Source organism: Danio aesculapii, chromosome 25, assembly GCF_903798145.1.
Source record: "Danio aesculapii chromosome 25, fDanAes4.1, whole genome shotgun sequence".
NCBI classification, from domain to species: Eukaryota; Metazoa; Chordata; class Actinopteri; order Cypriniformes; family Danionidae; genus Danio; species Danio aesculapii.
The window spans coordinates 12,736,561-12,750,313 of NC_079459.1; the positions used below are offsets into that span (position 1 = coordinate 12,736,561).

Here is a 13,753-nt window from a genome sequence, read left to right on the forward strand (position 1 = left end):
ATCAACATTATAGAACAAATGCTGTCAGTTGAGCTTGTATTTAAACCAGAACAGTGCTTTAATTGCAGTATTCCTGTTTCTCTTAAGGCCAAATACATTTATGTTCCTCTAAACAAATTGAAGTCCAAGACTATGGTGAACGTCTATGGAGTGGTGACTTTTTTCAAACAACCTTTCCCCTCTAGAGGTTCAGGTCAGTGAATTTCCTTTATCCCTGCAAGGCTGTAATAGGCTCTCCAATTGTGATTTGAGACCTCTGGAGAGTGAGGCCAGAGAAACAATGAATTGCTAAACTACTTTCAGGGACACTGAAATAGCCATAAAAATGGAGAAAGTATGAATGGATATCAAAATAGTTAAACTTTTCTGTCACCACAGGTCATGACAAAGGCTTACTCAATGTTTGTTTGTATTAGTCTTTGTCCTTTATAGATTAGCACCACCAAAACAAAACAACAAAATCTTTTATTGTGCTGATGGTCAATACAAATTAGTTTTTTTTTCTACAGTGTTGACCATAAGTGATTTACAACTATCAAATGAACTTCAAGAAACTTTGATACAAACCACTATTTGGCAAACCACTCTCTTATGGTTCATAAACATACATAAGTAATAGGGCTGGGCAATTTGGCCTAAAATCTAAATCTTGATTAATTCAAAACTTTAACTCGATTACAATTCATTTTATTTGTTTTGCCCTTATAGTTCACTGACAAGTTTTGTACAATAAATATAATCTCACAAGTGAGAGATTTTTGAATTAGAGTGCACTACTTGATGTTGAGGGTGCATTACTTTATTACTTGATGTTACTATGCCAAAGTTGTCGACCCGGTGTGTGTTTGAGACTGTACCAAAGCAGAGAGCAGAGGATTGAAATTACGCGAGTTTTCTGGGAGAAATTACAAAATGGGAGGGGGGCGGGAGATGGGTCTGAAATACGAGAGACTCCTGGGAAAAATGGGAGTGTTGGCAGGTATAAGCATAGGTATTCTCAACTGTCCATCACATTCAGTCTTTATATTTTGTACGGTCTTTGTCATAAGTCATCTGCTCAATGCTCAGGTGTTGTTTCAAAATCTGACATCAATGACAAATCTGACACCCCTTCGCATGCATGTGCATCACACAGCACCTGCCATTAAAGTTTCAAACTCACAGCGGTTTATCATAAACCTTTCATCGATAATATTTCCTGCAATTGACGTCAAGAAGGAACATAGAAGCGTAGTCTGATTGACAAGCAGAACCTACATGTATTCAAAAGAATCTAAAATGCCAAATGGGTCAAATTTATGCCACATTTTCTAAAGTAAATCATTCTATCTGGATTTAGCATTTCGCTTGTATGGTGGCTTTAAACTTCCAAAACACCTCTCAAAGTGCTTTTTCGGACATTAAATATTTTTACATATGTATATTACTGTAACACGTTTTATTTAAGAACAGTTCAACTGGTTTCATTTCTCAATTCTTTAATTTTAATTTTACTTAAAATATATGTATTTAACTTGCTTGTTAATTGAATCTCACTTTGTTATTTTACCAATTATTTTTATGCAACAGTTAAGTTGCATGTTAATTTGCTATGTGAAGAAAAGGAAATAATTTATTTTTAGCAATCAAATTCATGTAAAATCGTGAATATACAGTTGAAGTCAGAATTATTAGCCCCGCTTTGAATTTTTTTTCTTTTTTAAATATTTCCCAAATTGTTTAACAGAGCAAGGCAATTTTCACAGTATGTCTGATAATATTTTTTCTTCTGGATAAAGTCTTAATTGTTTTATTTCGGCTAGAATAAAAGCAGTTTTTATTTTTTTTAAAGCCATTTTAAGGACAAAATTATGAGCCCCTTTAAACTATTATTTTACAGAACTACAGAACAAACCATCGCTATACAATGACTTGCCTAATTACCCTAACCTGCCTAGTTAACCTAATTAACCTAGTTAAGCCTTTAAATGTCACTTTAAGCTGTATAGAAGTGTCTTGAAAAATATCTAGTAAAATATTATTTACTGTCATCATGGTGAAGATAAAATAAATCAGTTATTAGAAATGAGTTTTTTTTAAACTATTATGTTTAGAAATGTGTTGAAAAAAATTTCCTCTCTGTTAAACAGAAATTGGGGAAAAATATAATAATTCAGGGGGGCTAATAATTTTGACTTCAGCTGTAGGTCTATATAATACCCATATAATTTTGAAATTCTAGCTTTTTTGTTGCTTTGAGTAAGCTATTCAGTTCATAAGGCCAGTTCAAAGTTTCATAAAGTTTTTAAAATAAAATCAGTTGTTCACTGTATAAAAATATTACATTTTGAAATATTTATATTTATCTGCCTATATGGGTTATCAGCCTTCAAATCTTAAAGGGCACCTATGGTAAAAAATCTACTTTTCAAGCTGTTTGGACAGTCATATGTGCATGTATGGTGTATAGACCGTCATATTGGAGTAATATAAGCACACCCAGTGCTTTTTTTTCAATTTAACAACATAAAAAACAGTGAACCAATTAGAGCGGTTTTCAAACCGACCTCAACTTTACATAGGAGAGCGGTCCCCCCGCCCACCAATATTGATTGACAGGCGCATCATCATATCCTCAGTTTGTTGATTCACGTCCGCCATTTTCAGCGTGAGTCGAATCGATATCATTAAAGGAACACCCTTGCTCTATTTTTAGATGCAAGGCTCATTGGGCTCAACACAAGATCAATATTCTCCACATTATCGCTCTAATCGGAATTATTGGTTGTATCTTTAGGTAGGTTTGCAAACATGTGTACTTCTCATTGAGTCTACCTTATACTTCAACCGTTTGCATTTCTCGCGATCCCAGAAGCTCCCTGTGCTCTTAACTAGCATGCGTTTTAGAATTCTAAACATAGGTTTCTATCAGGGTACACTCAAGTCGATGGCTGGGCGCCGCGGACCGCTGCAGAAACCTATGTTTAGAATTCAAAAATGCGTGGCGCGACGATTCGGGACACTTCATGTCTCTGCCGCGCCACAGAGAGTGTCTGATGTGCCGTGTCGCGGTTTCGAGCGGCGCATCCGGTGCCTCAGTCAAAGTTAATTCAGTGTGCGTGGTTACTAGTTTCTGTGTACAAGCTCGGCACTTGAAACTAGCACACAGTTGCCTGTAAAACTGTACAAAGACACATATGATTTTGTACTCTCTGCTTGGTCTGTGTCCGAGTCGTACATGTACGACTGAATGCTGATCTCTCCTCCTCCTTTCAATCTGCCTGTCTGTGTTGCAAACACAGAGCGGGTAATGGCGTTGGGCGGGAAGCCGAAACTAGTCTACATGTGAAGCAACACACCCCTAAATCAGTGAACTGTGGACACGCCCCCAACATGACACTTTTTAACACATTATAATAAAAAAATCTGAATTGTGTTTTAAACTGAATCTAAACTGGCACACTCAGAAGAACCATAATATTAATATTAAATCATAAAAAAGAGGTAAACTATGTGCCCTTTAAGAGGCAAAAAATCCATATCGGTGCATCCCTAGTAAAAAATAATTTTAATGTATTCAAATATATATATAATCTCACGGCATCTCTGGAGCAACTTCCAATTATTGTCATTGTAGTGCAAAGTAAGGCTCAAGAATGGGTCCATCAGCTTTCACTACGTGATGTTGTGACGTGTAGTTACATTTTTGAGAGGTACGCGTTAGCCACGTCGAGGGGTATGCAAACGCACAAAGGCTGCGCTGGACCATACAGGTGTGCTCGATGCAGAAGAATAAACAAGCTCTAATGGAGTGGGGTCACATGACTCCACACACGGTAGGGAAATTAATTGAAAATAGTCAACCTGAAAAAATTTGAACGATTATACGTTTGAATGTCGATTTCGATTAATCGCCCAGCCCTAAAATGTAACTACATTTTTATTTCATATAAGCCTTTTATATAGTCCTTTAAATATTCCAAGTCTTGTAATGTTAAACATTTCTTAGGCAAGAGTGGAAAGAAACATTAAATATAAGTGTTCTATAAGTGTTACTTCTTCTATCATTTGTAATACAAACTGTTGTTTAATCCTAGTCTGTAATTGCTCATTTGGCATAGCCATAAGCAAATTACTCACACTAGAGATTTTCTAATCACCAACTCATTATTTTTCACTAGATTACTGCTCTACACTAAAGATCACAGATCAGTCAGATGTTAAAGTGATCTGCACCATCTTCTGTAAAAAACTGGAGGATCACCCACTCATCTTCAGAGTTGGAGACATTATCAGACTGCACAGATTCAAGGTGAGATTTGACCTTCATATTTATCCTTTATAATGTTGAAAAATGGCTTCATCCATGTTATCTTTAAACTAAGAGGTGCAATTCTGCTCCTTTACAGTAACCTTCCTGCTAATTGAACCAAAATTAGACACTCGACCACTTGAAATATAAATCAAGTTTAAGCCAACCTTAAATGTCCAATATATGTCTTAAGTGTTAAGTGCTTAAATATATTGCTGACAATATACCTTGTCTTTTTGTATGAACACACAGCCTTTCAAAGAATCCATTTCCATTAAATATATATATATATATATATATATATATATATATATATGCCTTAGTGTCCCACCAGTGATTATATACAAAAGCAGCGCCCGTAAATTGGTGTTTTTCCATAAGATACACCTTTGTGAATGTTTTATTATATGTGTATAGTCTTTAATGTGTTTTTTAATAGTTTTATTCTTTTCAAAGCAGCACTCGGGCACAAATTTATCCTCGAAAGCTTGGCGATGAGAGCGATGCATGTCTTGGATGATTACTTTTTTTTTGTACTCGTGCAATCAATTCCTGATCCTTTGCATAAAGTTTTTAATCAAAAGACAGGTAATTTAATTACTTTCGATGTGCCAAAATATTTGTTAAACGAATGTTTTTAAAAAAAAGCACATATACACCTATTAAAACTGTAAAACAGAATAAAGGGCATGGTCTAATCAGAAATTAAGGAAATCAGTTATATATTTCATTATTTAATGCATAAAATAGGCTAGTCTTTTTATAAATTGAGTTAATTGATCTGAAACTTTTAATTAATTATTATTTTTTTTGTAAATAACAAAAGTTGCATCAAATTGATGAAAACGAACCTGGGCCCACATGAACAGGGCCACAATTACTTTTTTTTTTTTTTTTTACATTGAACCAATTGGATACAGTGTCTCCTGTTTACATAACTTGTCTCAGAGTCTCCGTGAATATTTGGTTAACTTATAAAACAAATGTTGTCTGGTTTAGTGATGTTAGCAATGCATAGAAAAAGGCAAAGCAGAATTGTACTGAGCTCAATAACCCACTGATGATGTGGTTATTAAGGTTTGTTGTGTTACTTTTGGGAAGTTTGGACTGAACAGGAGCAAAGGCTACCTGATCAACATTGCATTCCTCGGAAAAAAACACTTGCAATCTAGATGCAGTCACCTATGCTTGTGATGCTGTAAAATCCATAAACTCCACCCATTCAAATTCCGGCTTGGTCTTTATGCTGTACAATCGCATCAATATTTAATTATTGATCGTGGGCCACAAATATTGTCATCATGAGAATAATACAATTAGTCGTGCAGCCCTACTACAGACAGAACGAACACAAACACCAGGACAAGAGCGCACATCTTAAGCACGCCCAGACACGTCAAGCGCGCCCATGTCAAGCAGGATTGTGCATGGCCCGAGCGAAGTTGAGACGGCGCTTATACAAATGACACAGAATGACAGAAAATGAGTGCTAGACCTGAGAAAACTTGAGCCGAGCACAACATACAAGACAAGACAGGACTAGTGTCTGGACTCTGCCACCAAAACAAAAATGAACAAAACCAGAGTGGCAGAATCCTGACAGTAACCACATAAATTAAAGGGTTAGTTCACCCCCAAATTAAAATTCTCTCATCATTTACTCAACCTTTACTTGTTTCAAACCATTATGAGTTTCTTTCTTCTGTTAAAATCAAAAGATAGTTTGAAGAAATCTAAAAAATTGTAATCATTGACTTTCATAGGAGTTGTTTTTCCTACTATGGAGTCAATAGTTACAGGTTTTCAACTTTCATCAAAAAATGTCTATTGTGTTCAACAGAAGAAAGAGACTCATAAAGGTTTGGAACCACCTGAGGGTGAATAAAAAGTAAATAAATGTTTATTTTTGGGTGTGAACTATCCCTTTAATTGCCAATCCCCATTAATTTGATGTCCTCTGATTATATTTTATAAGAATTAGAAGAGGTGGTTACAACCTAAGGCATAGATAGGGTGTAGTAATGTACAGTAAACTAGATGACTGTTGTTTAATTTCAAACTTCTTTCACAGTCAAGTGTTATTGGACAACGATTCTGATTTTAAGCCTTCTTTTTGAAAGGATTTCATTCCAACTACAAAGGTCCATGTAAACATAGTATTGCTGTGATTTAATCTAGTATTGTGGTTACCTTTTCATTTTTTTTTCTGACTGAAACTATGCCAATATTGTCCCCTTGTGGACAAAACTAATTTGAGCAGAAAATTCAAAAGAATTGTGTGCATTATTTTGAATATCACATCACATGCAATGTATGGATTCTGATTTTAATGCACACAGAAAAAGTGTACACACTCTTAAAGGTGAGGGGACACAGAGTGTATACACCCACACATGAAAGAACAAAACAAAAGAAAGAATACTTTGGTCTCTCAGTTGATGTATGGAGTCCCACTGTCTTTAGTTGGCTAAGAATATCTTTTTATGTTTTCTCCCAGGCAGAAACATTCAGAGACTCCATCACACTCATGAACACATTCGGTTGGTCCACAGTCACATTCAATGGAATTATTGACAGCCCAATTGTCCCCCGTACCTCGAGCAAATCATTTTACTTTGGGGAAGCCGATAAGCGCACAGTTCAGAAGCTTCGCCAGTGGGCTGCCAACCAGTCTTTATGCAGTGACCTTAACACCTCCCTTTCCTCAGTACAGCCCCACATGTACTTTGATTTTACCTGCCAGTTGCTGGCCAAGGCTGTCATGGATAGTCGATGTATCCTTTTGAAGGTGCATTCTTCTATTTTAACTTTCAATGTTATCGTAATATTCAAAATAATCAATTTTCAAATCCAGTTTTTGTGACTAACAAATACCCAATATGATCAGGTGTGGGACGGGACCAGGTGTCAGCATCCCTTGTTGAAAGTTGCAGTTGCACCTGATGAATTGGAAGGTGAATGCACTCTTGCTAAAGACAAGATGAATTTGACAGCCAACGTTCTGGTCTATGATAATCACTTGGAGGTAGCTCGAGACTTAAAGGTGAGTGTTGCTGTTGATTCTATCTCAACAATGTCCAATTCTGCTTGTGGACAGCCACAGTCTTGTAGAGTTTATATCCAACCTTAAACAAGAATAAATCAGCTAATCATGGAAGTATGCCTACTATTCATTTCCAAAATTTGTGATGGATCTAATCTATTCAGAAGCCTCTTCCAGGAGCAGGGTCGAAAACCATTGTTCTATAGATACAGGAGGTAAAATAAGTATTAAGTGCATAATTTTTCTCAGAAAACATTTCTAAAGGTGCTATCGACTTGACATTTTCACCAGATGTCTGTAACAACTGGAGTAATCTACACATAGAAATGAAATCAAAACTAATTAGTGTAGAAAGTAAGTTATGTGTATTAAATTGAAATGACACAGGGAGAAAGTATTGAACACATGAGGAAAGGAAGGTTTAAAAGGGCATGGAAAGCCCAGACAGCAGCTGAAATCTTTAGTTAGATAGAAACCCTGCCCCTGAAGATGAAACCAGGGTTGCCATTTAGCAAGACAATGACCCAGACAAATTCCTGTCCTAAATCCAATAGAAAATAAGTACTACACTTTAGAGTTCATAGACGAGACCCAAAGAACTGTCAAGACTTTTAGACTTTTAAAATCTGGGTGAAAAACAGACCTGTGCAATGCAAGTGACTCCATTCTACGTACAATAGGCTTTTTGAGCTTGTCATTATCAAAAAAAAAAAAACTGCTACAGAGTATCAAATACATTTCATTAGTTCAGTACAGTTCCTTCACCTTTTGTCATTCTATTGTTATTGTAACACATTTTTTCTGAAATATATTTGTTTAGTTTTATTTGTGTTTGGATTGTTTGTGTTTTCACCAACATCTGGGTCAAGTTTCATGTCAACAGCTCGTTCAGAAACATATTTACCAGGACAAATCATGACGTGTTCAATACTTATTTTTCTCGCTCTGTGCAATATTGTGTTTCCTGTTGGAAATTTTTTTTTTAGTTAAGATTAAATATTGGCAAGCTTTAATGGGGGATAAATTGGGTGCACTTTCACTAAAACGCCTGTCCTTCAGAAGTGTCATTTGATCAGCCTACATCCACCACCACATGAGTGTTCTCTTTGACGCTGTTACTATTAATATTTGCAAAAACCATCCAGCACAAGAGAGCCACGCACCCACTCCAGTACCTTTAATGATGAATAAGGTGTCCGCTACGACTTTTGTGGGCACATCTTCTCATGCTTTATTTGAAAGATGGTTTACTCCACATCAGTCTACTGATTGTGTTTGCTGCTGTCACTTAAAGTGTCTACCCTTCCAGGATCCTTTGTGAAGACCCATCAAAGGCTGCATTTACACTGCAGATCTTGATGGCCAATTCAGATTTTGTGACTGTATTTTTTTGATGACCAGCTTACATCATCTTTTAAAAATGACTCTTATCCGATTGGCTGCATTTACACAGCAGAGGCGCAATGACCAGAAAAAAAAGAGCGCTGACTAACAGCTGATAAAAAAAGAGCGCCCTTTTCTCTATTCCTGTATTTAATCTGTTCTCTGGGTTTATTTATTTTAATTCTTTTTGACAAGTTGTTTTATTATATTTTGTGGCAGAAACGTTATCATTTGGCCATCTTCGTTTAATCTAGGCCTTTTTAAACCAGTAGGTATTTTAACGTCATGTCCATGGTGTAATTTTTGAACGTGATATATGTTTTATATTAGTTTATATTGGTTACATGGTGGATGTTGCGTTCTCTTTCTCTCTCTCTCTCATTATACTTGCTTAAATACTTGTGCTACATGACAGAATTAACTTTTTTAATTACTCGTGTATGAAAATTAAGGTTTGGGACTCTTGAAGTCTGTTCCGAAATGAAAGTGTCATGCTGCGTTCACACCAGATGCAGATGAAGTGTCAAGCGCGATTTACATGTCAATGCAAAGACGCGAATAGACATCCTGCAGTGTGATACGTGTGAATGAGGCTGTGCGAATTAAGCATTTTGTGCGTTTACATGCTTAAGGTGTGTTTTTCGTGTTTATCGCTCAAGTTGGAAAATCTGAACTTCAGTGGAGATTCGCGCCACATTAACCAATCAGGAGCTTTCTCTTGCAGATCGGATGTATATCGGTTCGATACTGCATATTTTTGCTGGATCGGGTATCGGTCAGCTGATCCCGATCCAAATCCGATCTTGCACATGCGCTATATTCTGTGTTTATAAGCCAACTAAGCCATGTAGGTAGCCTATTATGAGGATCTAGAAAGTTGTATGCCTACTATATCCCTCATGTATGCCTACTATATCCCAAATATTCTGAAGCCGTTCAGGCGGTTAAATTCATGTTCACTTCAGAGTTTCCACCGCTGCTTCTGTCAATCATTCTTCATTCATTCACAATTCAAACTGCTTGTCACAATTATGACAACAGGAAAAACTTTCTCCCAGACAATTTGTTCCTGTTAGTAGAAGTAATCAGTGGAGAAATGCATTTAGTTTTGCATTAAATGGGTTCATTTTGACCTGCAACATGGAGTGCATTGCTGTTTTTAAATCATGTTGTGCTGTGTCTGTTAGATCAGCAGATCGCATTCGCAATACTGGAGTAGAGAGGGTTATTACCTGCTCTTCACACACAAAGTAGGCCTATCTTAGAAAAGGCTCAATAATACATTGGAGCTGCTGTTTTGGAAATGTCTGCAGGTACCAAACGGCTGCGCACTGTGTCTTCGATGCATCAAGCGCTTTCATTCATGTGCCGGCTGCATGCGCAGACGTGATGTGCGCCACCCTGTAAGAACATTCTCACAATGAGTTTGTTCTCTCATCCTTCCGACTGTGTTTATTCTTCTGAGGTGAATACTTTAAGACTGCGAATAGTTTGTAAAACCTGGCCCATTGTGGTCGAGGTAGTTGATTAAATTAATAAAAGTAAAACTGACGGGCGCAATATGGACTGTCATTAACAGAAAATTATTTAGCTTAATATAGGCTAGTCTGAATCTTTACTCTGGAATTTTATTTATATTAATATTTTATTTAACAGACAGTTTGTGTTTTGGCGCTGAAGCATTAAAGCGGACCTTGTTTTGAACTTTCTCCGTCTCACTCACGGTGAGATTTGGAGAGGGATTAATAAGTAAAACTGTCCTCAGATGGTTTAGTTTTGTCTGCATCAAACCTGTAGAAAATATCAGGCTTTGCTAAAAGGCTGATTATTTTACCAACTATGTCAATAGTGGTAGCCTATTGCAGATTTCAAAGAAAAATCTTAATATTAAAAAAGGGAACATAAGCTGGACCACAACAGATCAATGTCACAACGAATGCTCAAATAATGTAGCCTAGTTTACAGCAAGCATGTTTTTAGATTGTGCCGTCTGTCATGTATAGGCCTAAAGGTCTGTTATTTTTTACTAAAGAAGATATATTATTTGAGTTTAGCACCAGAGCTAAAGAAACTGTATTATGCTTGGGAATTAATTATTGACGTGGCTATTTTGTGTGACAAATTAAATATTGCATTTTAAAATACTGATTTATTTTAACATGCGAACAGCATACAGAACATAACAGGGCGTCTTACGCACCTGCAAAGCATAACACACGCACCTGCAGTGTTTTCAGCAGCATAGAAAACGCTACGGTTACTAAAGTAACCCTTCGTTCCCCGAGGGGGGGAACGGAAATGCTATGTGGAAACTTCCACTATGGGGATTTCGTCAGAAACCAATCATCTGAAAGAGTATAAAAACGGGCCAATGAAATGCCAATGAGTTGGCAGCGTCAGCGTGCACAGCTGGCGTCGATGACAATCAGTCATGCAATAAAGACGCAGCCAGTGCCATGCTCGACATCCTTTTCTAGCTGAGGGACTTTCACGCTCAACAGCTAAGGGACAATCGTTGTGGCGAAGGAACATAGCATTTCCGTTCCCCCCCTCGGGGAACGAAGGGTTACTTTAGTAACCGTAGCGTTCCCCTTCGGATAGGGAACTCCAATGCTATGTGGAAACTTCCACTATGGGGAAATCTATGGAAAACTCCACAACGAAAGAACCTTACTGCGTCCCTGGCGAAGGGTGTGCCACGCAGTAGAGCGAGCGCACCTACAACGCCCCGAGACACAGTCTTCCAACGTGTCCCCTGGCCCTCACTTACCTGTTCCAGAACAGTTATACTTTTCGGGGAGTTGCAATAACCCAGTAAAATAGGTTTGATACAACAGTACGTTGGGAAAGCGTTCAGTCCCGATAGGGAGGACGCTGCGGAGCTCACCTGTTACCCAGAGGGGAGACCTGGTGACAACCTATGGACTAGTCCAGAGATGGGGAGTCCTTGCATAAGGATGGTTAGCGGGGAGGGAAGACACGAGCCTGCCCTAGAAGGGGGGACTATACCGTGGCTGATTGAACGTATGGGATCGCCAGCGGGGATCACGCATAGCAGGCACCATTACCCAGAACGTGGGCTGACCAGCGGGCATGCCAACAACGTAACGGGCCAACACCTGACTCCTCCACTGAGTCAGGTGCTGGGGGCCTTGGAGGAACTCTGCAGGGTTCGCCAAAAAATGGGGAACTAACTGACAAAGCTGAAAAAGCGCACGTATCTCCGGGTTAGGGAGAGTGGCGCGGCAAGCGTATTTCGACACCTCAAACGAATCGATTCCTCAATCACCAAGGGTTACCTAATACCCTTGAGGAACCGGCTCCACTCGCAGATGTAACCTTGCAAATGTATTGGGTGTCACCCAACCCGTAGCTCTACAATGTCTGTCAGAGAGGCGCCGCATGCTAACGCCCAGGAGGATGCGATGCTCCGTGTGGAGTGCGCTCTCACCCCCGGGGGACACGGCTCACCCTGGCTCAAAAGCGAGGGAGATGGCATCCACTATCCAGTGGGCCAACCTCCGTTTAGATACTGCACTTCCCATCTGCCGACCACTGTAACGGACAAAGAGCTGGTCAGAGGATCTAAGGCTCTGAGTGTGGTATTGGCCACATATATTCGCACAGGACAGGACACAACAATGAAAGGGCTGGGTCTGCCTCCTCCGCGGGCAGCGCTTGCAGGCTCACTACCTGATCCTTAAATGGCGTGGTAGGAACCTTGGGCACATAGCCGGGCCGGGGTCTCAGGACAATGTAGGCCGGCCTGAATTCTAGGCACGAGTCACTGACCGAAAATGCCTCCAGGTACCCAACCCTCTTAACCGATGCCAACGCGACCAGCAGAGCTGTCTTCAAGGACAGAAATCTCAAGGATACTGAGTCGAGTGGTTCGAAGGGATCCCCACGTAGGCTCATAGCACTACCGCGAGATCTCAAGAGGGCATGAGAGGGGGGCGGGGTGGAAACATCTGCTTCGCACCTCTGAGGAACCGGATGATGAGGTTATGCCTCCCCACGGTGCCGCCATCCACGCATCATGATGAGCGGAGATGGTGGCCATGTAAACCCTCATTGTGGAGCGCGACAGCCTTCGCTCCACCTGTCCTGAAGGAAAGAAAGTACAACACTGATATGGCAAGATCGGGGGTCTTCTCGGCGAGAAGCGCACCACTCAGTGAATAGACTCCACTCCAGGGCGTAGGCATGCCTCGTAGAGGGTGCACTAGCCTGAGTGATGGTATTAATCACCGCCAACGGAAGGTTACCTAAGTCTTCCTCGTCGCGTCTTATGGACCACACGTGGAGGTTCCACAGAACTAAGCGAGGGTGCCAGATGGTGCCCTGTCCCTGAGAGAGTAGGTCCTCTCTCAAAGGGACTCGCCAGGGGGGGCGTCGCGAGGAGGGAGAGTTCTGATATCCAGGACCGGTTGGGCCAGGGGGCGCAACTAGCAAGACCTGCCCCTCGTCCTCCCTGACCTTGCACAGAAACTGCGCGAGTAGGCTCACTGGGGGAAGTGCATACTTACGCATGCCCCGAGACTCGGGGTGGAGTCGCCATTCTCCCGGGGAAGGAGCTGCCGTGAGAGCCCGTTAGCCGCACGGTTGAGCCCATCCGGGGTGTGAATAGCAAGCAGCGACTTCAGCCGCGTATGACTCCAGAGGAGCAGACGGCGAGCGAGCTGAGACATGCAGCGGGAGCGTATACCTCCCATCCGGATGGAATACGCTACCGCGGCCGTGCTGTCCGTCCTGACCAGCACGTGTTGCCCCCTCAGCACCCGTAAAAAGCAGCGCAGAGCGAGAAACACTGCCTACAGCTCTAGACAGTTGATATGCCAATGCAGCTGGGTTCCTCTCCATAGGTCCGCAGCAGCATGCCCGCTACACACAGCCCCCCCACCCCATACTGGAGGCATCTGCCGAAACGACAGCATGCCTGGACGCCTGACCTAGGGGCACACTGGCCCGTAGGAAGGAGGGGTCCTTTCCAGGGGGTGAGGGTGCGGCGACACAGCGCAGTGACAGTCACTTGG

General features: G+C 40.5%; 1 protein-coding gene across 4 annotated transcripts in view; it reads left to right on the forward strand.

Annotated features, from left to right (window-relative positions):
* The window catches only part of pot1 (protection of telomeres 1 homolog), a 105,863-nt gene that overhangs the window by 25,834 nt on the left and 66,276 nt on the right, over positions 1–13,753 (forward strand). For all 4 annotated transcript variants that reach the window (XM_056451986.1, XM_056451988.1, XM_056451987.1 and 1 more), the window contains exons 7-10: positions 88–193; positions 4,161–4,291; positions 6,789–7,079; positions 7,179–7,334. In XM_056451986.1, the coding sequence (XP_056307961.1) occupies positions 88–193; positions 4,161–4,291; positions 6,789–7,079; positions 7,179–7,334 (684 nt within the window). The remainder of the gene's footprint in view (positions 1–87; positions 194–4,160; positions 4,292–6,788; positions 7,080–7,178; positions 7,335–13,753) is intronic.